The following is a 10,686-nucleotide window of genomic DNA, read 5'->3' on the forward strand; positions in this document are numbered from 1 at the left end:
TTTATTGTGAAGGAGAGAATAAGCTTTACGACTTTTCTTGTGAAGAAGCTTTAAGACTTTTATTGTGAAGCAGCTTTTGGACTTTTATTGTGAAACAGCTTCAGGACTTTTATTGTGAAGGAAATTTAGGACTTTTATTGTGAAACAGCTTACTTCCGTCTCGTGACTCTGGAGCTGCTTCCTGAATCTGTGATGATGTCACAACATCAACGTGTTTCTGGTAAACAAACATAACTTCATGTTTAATTTATTTGACAGTAAACGTCATTGTGTCAAAGTTAAAGTTATTTTATTAATGTTGATGTTTGAGCTCTTTTTTATCCATAAAGTAAACATAAAACTATTCTTTAGTTCGCAGCTGTCACTATAAACACAAGTTTAGATTTAATTCATAGTTATTTACCTAAATAGTTCTTTAAAGCTCTGGAAACACGTATTTTAAACGGTTAAATATCAACTGTACCACTTCACATGTAGCTACACACTGAGGCCACCAGGGGGAGACATTACATCAGGAATAACATGAAACATGTGGCTGAGAGATATGTAATTATATTTTATTATATTATATCATATTATATCATATTATATCATATTATATTATATTACAGTATATTATATTATATCATATTATATCATATTATATTATATTATATCATATATCATATTATATTATAATATATTACAGTATATTATATTATATCATATTATATCATATTATATTATATTATATTATATTATATCATATTATATCATATTATATTACAGTATATTATATTATATTATATCATATTATATTATATTACAGTATATTATATTATATTATATCATATTACAGTATATTATATTTTAATATATAGTATTTGTATTATTATGTATCGTCTGTAATGTACCTTGACTCAACAACATTAATAGGATTAACTCATATTCATTTGATAGAATTTAAGTTGCTTTTCGGATTCAGAATAATAATAAAAATAAAATCAACAATATTACATATTTTTTAATTATTTTGAAAAAATGATTACTGATGCTTGTGTACTTTAACTTCAACGTATTTTGAAAGCGGTACTTGTACTTGTGAGGTTCTAGTAGAAGTGAATCATTTACACTTGTTGACCTGACTCCTGCTCTGTGATTGGTCGCCTCCAGTTGTTGTGAAATCACTGATCGATGTCGCAACGTGTCGGAGGAGGAGCCACGACCGGAACAAACTTCTGCTTCCTCGTGAGCTCTGCTTCACGAGACGGTCAATAAAGCAGCAAGAAGTCCTTTAATGCGTTAGTTTAGTGAAGGAGTGACCACGTGACTCCATCTGAAGGCTCGTGGATTATAAGACCACCGGAGGACCGGAGGACCGGAGGACCCCCCGCTGCGCCGCCGTTACTTCTGGAGATTTACAGCGGGGACCGAGCCCCCTGTCACGGGCCCGTTAATCATCAGAGCCCCGGAGCTCCCGGTGCTGCGGGACTCTGTCAGACTGTAAGCGACCCGCCTCCCCACACACCGGGACGCTCAGCTGAGGAACGCCGACTGGTTCTTCTCCGCTCACCGGACACACCTCGCAGACCTGCGGTCCATGTAAGTCCACGTTCTGCTGCCGTTCTCTCCACTGTGTGTTTCTCTGGTTCTCTGTCTGGTTCTCTATAGAACTGTGTGGTTCTCTGTGGAACTGTGTGGTTCTCTGGTTCTCTATAGAACTGTGTGGTTCTCTGGTTCTCTGTCTGGTTCTCTATAGAACTGTGTGGTTCTCTGTGGAACTGTGTGGTTCTCTATAGAACTGTGGTTCTCTATAGAACTGTGTGGTTTTGTGTGGTTCTCTATGGAACTGTGTGGTTCTCTATGGAACTGTGTGGTTCTCTATAGAACTGTGTGGTTCTCTGTGGAACTGTGTGGTTCTCTGGTTCTCTATAGAACTGTGTGGTTCTCTGTAGAACCTGCTCGATTATTGTTGATTCAGCTTGTCTGGTGATGAAGATGATGATGAAGGTTTAATTGACTGTCGGTTGCTTTGATGAAGAACATGTTCATCTTCCTCAGAGGATGGACCTCGTGTGTATCGGTGATAACTCTGACACGTATGAGCTCAGCTACACATATTCATATGAATGTTATTAATCATATTCATAATAACATTCATATGAATATGAATGTTATTAATATTCATAATGTTCTCTACAGGTCGGCTGTCTCTCTCTCTGTCTCCCTCTCTCTGTCTCTGTCTCTCTCTCTCTGTCTCTCTCTCTCTCTCTCTGTCTCTCTCTCTCTCCCTCTGTCTGTCTCTCTCTCTCTCTGTCTCTCTCTCTCTCTCTGTCTCTCTCTCTCTCTCTGTCTCTCTCTCTCTCCCTCTGTCTGTCTCTCTCTCTCTCTCTCTCTCTCTCTCTGCCTCTCTCTCGCGCTCTCTCTCTCGCGCTCTCTCTCTCTGTCTCTGTCTCTATCTCTCTCTCTCTGTCTCTTTCTCTCTCTCTCTCTCTCTCTCTCTCTCTCTCTCTCTCTCTCTCTCTCTCTCTGCCTCTCTCTCGCTCTGTCTCTTTCTCTCTCTCGCGCTCTCTCTCTCTCTGTCTCTATCTCTCTCTCTCTGTCTCTTTCTCTCTCTCTCTCTCTCTCTCTCTCTGTCTCTCTCTCTCTCTCTCTCTCTCTCTCTCCGTCAGCCCTCCATCAAATCAACACAAATACAGCTTTAATAAATCATTTTAATAACCACGTCAACATGTGAACGAGTCGCTTGATGATATGAAGACATTTGAAATGAACATTTTGTGAATGAAGGTCTTCTTCACTCTGAGGAAGGGTTCTCATTGAACTCATCATCAGATAATCTTCAGTGATCAGCAGAACCACACCTTCATCACCTTCATCGTCATCGTCACACATCTACAGTTAATGAATGAGACGGAACGTTACACTTCAATCACATGTTTTTATTAAAACTAGAAATAAAACCTGGGAGATACATCTTCATCGTCTTCATCGTCTTCGTCGTCTTCGTCACATGAATCACAACATTTCAAACATAGAACTTTTTGTTTAGTACCACAAAGAGCATCAGCGGAAGAAGTATTCACAGTAAAAGTACCGTGAAAATACTCCACTAGCAGTCTTGCATTATTAGTATAGTAGTATTATCAGCACAAGTCAAAGTATTGTTCCGTCAGTGTTCTTACCAATCCTTCTGTGAGACTTGAGTTACTGTTGATTCTCACTGACATCTGTTGACATTCAAAGTTCATGTTTGAGATATTCTGATTTAAATGTATTAGTTTATCAGTTCATTTCATGTTAACATGTTTGATGTATCTACAGGTGGACTATGTGTAATATATATATATATATATATATATATATGAAGGAACACTTTCAGTTCATCACTAACGTTGAACATGTGAAGCTGTTTGATCAAATGTAAACAGGAAGTGATGTCGTTAACACGCTGTCATCGTCTGATAACGGACTCACAGGTCTGCAGATGTGAGTCCGTGTTCTTGATCGTGGATCAGGGTTCTCCTGCAGCTGAGTGGTTCTGGTTTATGATCGTCCTGTTGGACTCTGGGACGTTGTTAGTCTTCATTAGATGGGGGACGGAGTCCTAAACCCTCGCAGACCACCAGACCTCCAGTTTTCATCGGTTCATTTTCCCTCCAATGAATCTTCACATGAAGTCAGTGAAACCTTCAGGAAGCTTCAAGTGTTAAAGCTGCATTCTCTCTAGTGTCCAGCAGGGGGCGACTCCTCTGGTTGTATAGAAGTCTAGTCTAAAATGACTCTACTTCTCTCTTGATTTATTCCCTCAGTAAACATTGTAAACATGAGTTTATGGTCTCAATCTCTAGTTTACAGTCTTCTTCAATACAGCATGATGTTCATTTAGTACATTATGCTCCATTCAGAGTCAGACAGACCATAAAGCAGGGGATGCTTTAGGGGCGGGGCTACACGCTGATTGACAGATCTCTACCTCACTCCTCAGTCCAGATGTGGTCACTTCCTGTTCACTGGTTGGTAGAAACAAGATGGCGTCGGCTGACCTTTTGTTCATGACCTCCTCTTCTTCTGGACCTGTACGGCTCACCCTTCCTTCTGTTGTTTGACCCTCATGAGGCTCCGTAGTGACAAATGAATCTCCATCACTGAATCAGCATGAAGACGGACATGAAGATGAATGTTGTGAAGAAGACGTCCGTCAGCCTTGATGTTCAGCCCACAAGAAAACTGCTGAGTGTTTGTTTGTGTGAACAAACTACCCAGAATCCTCTGGGGCAAGATAACTGGATGGTTATTGTCGTCTCCGTATGTGTGGAAGATTACACGCTTATATAAGTGTGTGTGTGTGTGTGTGTGTGTGTGTGTGTGTGTGTGTGTGTGTGTGTGTGAGAGAGAGAGACACAGACGGATGTCTTGTGGAGCAGCTCTGGTTCTGAATGTCCCTCCTGGGATCCACTAGCTCTGATCCTCCACATTATCTCTCCGTCTGTCTGCTCTCTCTCTCCACCTCAAATGTTCTTTTATTTTGAAATATGGAATGTGGAGACACCTCTTCCTGTCTGAGCTGCTGAGATATTTCCAGTCAAGATGATTCATGTATTACTAGTTTATTATAAGCAGCTGTTTGCTTGTCAGACTAGATCTTCTGCAGCAGGAGCTCTTCTTCAGGGCTCCTAATGAGTGAGGTGAATATGAATACAACCTCTTCGTTTGTGTCACATGAGAAGTGATGAAGATGGAGAGATGAGCGGAGAGGTGAAGGTCGTTATCATCCGTCTCGTCTCCCATGACGACCAGACGGATGTGATTTAATCTGCAGCTCATTCATGGAGAGTAGGGGGAATAAGAAGGAGAAGACAGAACCCTAACTTCATAGAGTCTCCATGTCTTCACTGTCAGGGTTCTACATCTCTGATGATAGCTTTAAGGTGAAACACTAGTGAAATGAATGTAGGTTTCCTTGATTTCTACGTCTTTCTACAGCAGTAGTTCAGAGTGTAGGTTCACAGAGAGACGCTGTTTGTTACTGAGAACCTATTTAAGCAGGTTGTATTACTCTGGTCACATAGACACTTACCATTACATAATATAATAATATTTAAACAGAACATTTCAGGAAGGCTGTAACACAAAAGACAATGGTCTCAATACTGGTGAGGTTGATGGTGAGACCTATCAATTCATTGTTGAACCTCTTCAGCTTTACATTCTCTTTATGTCTCCTCAGCTGTTCCACGTGTAAACATAGTCTACTGTACATATGATGATGAAAATAACATACATATGATGATGAAACAGCACAAACTGTTTCTGTCACTTGCTCTCATAGTGGTGGTGGATTCTTTAGTAAAGGAAGTAGTACCACTAGTATAATCTCTACAGCAGTACTGATCAATGTGACAATCTGTTTAAAGATTATTATTTATTATTATTGGTAGAAATATTGATGATTTCCGATTTGCTTGTGAAAATATGTATTTCAGTCAAAAACAACTAAAACGTTCTAATAAAACATTCCGTCCGTCTGTCTGCAGGGCGTCCTTCATCTCCACCCTCCTCTTCCTCCTGGTCGTGGTGGGCGGGACTACTCCGGCTGTCAGTCAGTCCAGTGAGGCGTCAGGTATGTGACGGACACTAATCAATAAGATCCACTTCAGGCTGACTGGAGGGGATTCCACCTAAAACACTTTTCACAGCAGCATATCAACATGACGGAGAAAGAAAAGCATCTTTATGTTCTCATAATCAGTGAATCTCAAAACTTCTGAATGTGTACAACCGTCGAGTTGTTTTGTTTCTAAATATGAAATGCAAACAAACAGATGATATACACATATATATATATATATATATATATATATATATATATATATATATATATATATATATATATATATATATATATATATATATATATATATATATATTTACATTTACATTTACAGATGGAAGGTATAACGTCTCAGTGGTTCATGAGGTGCAGCTCTGCAGAAGTGGGGTTAATTAAAAACCAGAGCTGGAGAAAGGATGGCTGCAGAGAGGAAGGTCATTTGTAACGCTGTCTGAGAGAGAGAGAGTGTGTGTGTGTGTGTGTGTGTGTGTGTGTGTGTGTGTGGGGGGGGGGGGGGGGGGGGGGGGTATGAATAAATGTGAGGTGAGGAGACAGTGGGGGGGGTCTGATAAATGAGATGAAACGTGAATGAGTCCTTTGGGGGAAACTGTTATTACCCCAACATGGACGTGTTTAATGTAGCTTTACATTGCATAAGGCCTCTGGGAAAAATTCTATTATTATAAAATTCATGGTTTAAAAATTCTCACAATACAAAGAGTAATAATAAGTTATATTAACGCACATTTTGAAGTAGCTCATCAGAAAAGCAGTACAAAACAGCAAACATCTTAAATTGTAGGTTTTTAGGTGTTTTTTTGACTTTGTAGAAATAGAGTTGATGTATTAATGGATTATAGAAACGTCTAAGATGAATAAATAAAGTAAGAATAATCAACTAAGCTGAAAAAATACACTAATATTATTAATCCCAAAGTTGTAGTTGAAGGTAACTCCTTGTAAAAGCTTCTGTTTATATAAGAAAATTAATAAATGAGGTATGTCATATTTATTTGTACATTCGTACAAAACACAACAAATGAGCTCTGAGGGGTCAAATCCCTTCATCACTATAATGCCCATTACTGATTATAGTATACAGTATATAGTATATATTCTCATTATAACATGTTCACTGTTCTGTTTACAGTAAAAATCATTTCTGTCATCATGTTAATCAGATTGTATGCCGACGATATGAACCTGTTTGTGTAGAATATCCTGACTGTCTCACCTCGCTCCCTGTGATACAGACGGGTAGAGAACTATTAAAGCCCGTCTGTGGTCACAGAGCTGTGGTCACAGAGCAGGCTACCTGTCTAAAGACAGTAAAAGTTGTATTTACATTTTTCTCATATTTGCAACATCCGACACATTTATTACACAGCAGCTTTTATACAGAAACTAAACCTGCATGACACTATGTTACAGATGGATGGAGTGTGTGTGTGTGTGTGTGTGTGTGTGTGTGTGTGTGTGTGTGTGTGTGTGTGTGTGTGAGGTAGAAGGGGGATGGTAGAGTGTGTGTGTGTGGGGGGGTGGTTGTTACTGTAGATGGATGGATGGATAGTGAGGGAGGAGGTGGATGGATGTTGGGGAAGGTTTCAATAGAAAGACTAATACTCTGGGCAGGAAAACCTGACAGGTCAATTACACACACACACACACACACACACACACACACACACACACACACACAGTACAGAAGGTGTAGAGAGTCTCCATTAATCCAGCGTTCAGTGTTCAAACTGAGGCTCTGGACCCAACACCGGCCGCTGTTCCTCAGTTTTGGTCGTCAATTAACTAATACATTTAACTAATACACTTTTTGTTTCTTAAATGTAACTTCATGACACATATATCTGAAAATAAAATATTAAATACAAAAAATGAAATATTAAAATGTACATCTTGTAATCTTGCACATGGGCATGAAACAAAGTGTCTCGATAGCGCCTTCTATTTATTAACCTTGATCTACAAAGTGTCGTAGGTGTATGTAAAATATGGAGATGAACTAAAAATGTCCATGTCAACGTAACATGAAGTCGGCCATTTGGAATATTAGGGGCACTTTGTTATCATTTCAAGGCGTTTTTTCAGTACAATGTTAAAACCTTTGCCATGATAATTTGCGCTTTGCAACATTGTTGCTGTGGCGACGAAAACAAACATTTCCCCATAAAACTGTAAACTTGTAAAATCTAGCATACTTTGTCCAATCTGCTCCTAATTTCTCCGGCATGATAAGAGTCCAGGCCTGAGGACGTTTACATGTCAATGTAAACGTAAACTCATAGCCCCGCCCACTATGCCTAAGATCCACCAAGGCTCGGGAGGTGCACCTTTAATTTACAATTGTACTAATATTTATTTTCAACATTTATTTATGTGATGATTATTAATTGATTCATTGTTAATCATTTAGTCTGTAAAATGTCAGAAATAATGAAAAGTGACCGTCTATTTCTAAAAGTGCTTACTGCTTTCATTTTTATTTAAAGGACATTGACGGGTTTCCAGTGATCGATGATGTTCTTGGCATCTTTGAGCAGTTTCCAGTAGATCTGTTAGAGGTTTTTAATTTCTGAAGTAGTCAAATCGTCTTTTTTTTAGGACGGTCTGGGGAGTTTAAGAGGTACTTTTTCAGATGTGATGCAAGATGTGTATCCAACACCATCAGTGATTAAGGACTCTGTGGTTTTGTCTGTAAAGAACACGTTAGTCATCACTATTATTATCACGTATTGAACAGTCATCGTCTTTATCCTCCATCTAATTACTCATCCGTTATAAATGAGGCCTTTTTAAGACCTGAAGAGTGTGCTGGTCTCTTATTTGATTGATTGATTAGCTGAAGACTGAACACTTGATTCATTGCCCAAACCATTTGTCAATCAAATCAATTTAGATGATCAATTGTCGCTTTAGTCTTTCTTCCAATTTGAGGATTTGCAGTTTCTATTTTCAATATCGTCATCAGTCACAAATGTCATGTAGAGTGGTTATAAATACTATATTACCCATGAGCCTCAGCAGATGTTGCCACGGAAAAAATAACAATTTAGTTTTATGATATTCAGAACAATGAGATTGTTTAAAATCATCCAATGCCCATCCAACTTTTACAAACTTTAATTAACCTCTAATCAACTCTTCACCCTGCAGTCGGCTGCACAGCAAAAAAACCTGAAGCTCTCTGATTGGATGTTTCCTACAGCAATGCTTTCTGGGACATGTAGTTGACTTCCCTCCTAAAGTTGTTTCTGAGCCATTTCTCTCGGAGACTCTTGAGATTTTGGTACTGGATCTCAGTGAAGCTTTGAACCTGTCAATCATAAATAGAACTATTTATAGGTAAATTGTTAAATGAAGCTTTATAGGTAAATTGTTAAATTAATCTATTTATAGATAAATTGTTAAATGAATCTATTTATAGGTAAATAGTAGAGGAACCGACAGGAACCTGGAATTGAACAAGAGACTTCTTGTTAAATGGTATGCATCTTATCCGCCAGGCCACTGGATGGCCTGATAAGTTGTTGAAAAGGTAAATCATATCACTTCTATGCAGATGATATGCAGTTCTACATCTTGAAACATTGAAAGGTGTCTAAACACTATAAAAATGGCAGGTTGATAATTATCTACAGCTTAAAGGTTTTTTGCACGATTCATTTACACGTCAATATATTTTTATATATTGAGTCCTTTCACACAAAACAATAATATTATGCAGCAAAAAAAGGCAACGTACTTCTTTTTGGAGCAAGTTCAATTTTTCTGAGCTTTCGCACCACAAATAAAAGCATCAACCAATCGAGTTGCATCTTTTTATATTTAACAACATCACAGAGGCTCCGTAGTCCGAACCAAGAAGGCAAACTTTATTACTTCTTTCAACCTTGACAAAGGCGGCGCAAAGCACATCCATTCCTTTCCTTCTTAATTTTCACAATAAAAGCTTTAGACATAATATTTTGCAGGAGAGTATTTAGCATTTTGTGTTGGTTATTTGTCACGTCCCCGCTGTATAAAAGGTCTTACTGCTGATAAAACTGAAGTCTTTACTTCTGCACCAACTGGCCCTGTCACTAAATATGTGCTGACTCAGGACATTTCTTATTCACCTTGTATGTCGTTAACTCAAATTACACATTTTAAATCTGTTCGGCCAGAACCTGCAACGTCAAAAGTAGTTAGAGTAATTGTAAAATCAGAAGTTCTTTCGTTCTCAGCATGAAGGTCGAGGTCAGCCCATAAGTCTCCTCAGTCTGTTGACTTCTTCTTCACTGTAACAGACAGCTTTCATGTGTCACATCGTGTTATAATAAAGATGAAGCTCCTTTTCTGTCTGACTGATTCTGTGTAGAAAGTGTTTGTGTTTTTAATGGAGCAGCTGCCCTCCGAGCTTCAAGCCTTTTAACGAGATGGAAGCGTAACAACGTTGTTCCGTTAACGAGCTCTGTTTGGTTCCCACATAAAAGCTCTAAATCAGAGCTCAACCACCTGGACCCGACCCAGAGAGAGAGAGACATGTCCCTCTGCTCCTCCATCAGTCCAATCAATCACTATATAATTATCATGAGTTATTAAAGAACTTCAGAACAGCAGCCACTCGTTTTTTGGCTTCGACACTAAAGCACTGAATCACGTCAAAGACTTTACAAGATGATGAAGAACAGCTCTGATGGCGAATGGAAACTGAGAAATGGAACAAAGCACTTTAAGAAAGTACCGGCTACAACCGTGTTTACGATCATGTTAAAGGAGCTGAGACGTGAGACGCTAACTGGCCACTGGGAGACTTTCAGGGTTTAACTGGCCACCTCAGGGGGATCTAAGAGGTCTAACCTCTAGCAGAGTGGAGAGCTGAAGAAGAAGAAGTTAGTTCCTGGTTACAGCGCGAGCCACACACTATATCAATAATAACGTGATGTATGTAGCACCTTTTGAAAACAGACCAAACATGACCACAGCGTTGCCGGTTCGACTCTAGCTGCAGAACTTTGTTGCACTTTATACAGAGACACGTCGCAACAGTTGTGAATTACTTCAAAAACACCTCTTGGCAAACAGCTGATGAGCCTGTG

General features: G+C 39.0%; 1 protein-coding gene across 2 annotated transcripts in view; it reads left to right on the plus strand.

The window, feature by feature from the left end:
- Positions 1-1,220: 1,220 nt before the first annotated feature.
- Positions 1,221-10,686, plus strand: part of il1rap (interleukin 1 receptor accessory protein) — a 22,363-nt gene continuing 12,897 nt past the window's right edge. For both annotated transcript variants that reach the window (XM_068704503.1, XM_068704566.1), the window contains exons 1-2: positions 1,221-1,581; positions 5,517-5,602. In XM_068704503.1, the coding sequence (XP_068560604.1) occupies positions 1,580-1,581; positions 5,517-5,602 (88 nt within the window). In that variant the 5' untranslated portion in view covers positions 1,221-1,579. The remainder of the gene's footprint in view (positions 1,582-5,516; positions 5,603-10,686) is intronic.

Source organism: Cebidichthys violaceus, unplaced genomic scaffold, assembly GCF_023349555.1.
Source record: "Cebidichthys violaceus isolate CVI_PGR_0920_01 unplaced genomic scaffold, fCebVio1.0.p SCAF_1, whole genome shotgun sequence".
In the NCBI taxonomy this organism is placed as follows: domain Eukaryota; kingdom Metazoa; phylum Chordata; class Actinopteri; order Perciformes; family Stichaeidae; genus Cebidichthys; species Cebidichthys violaceus.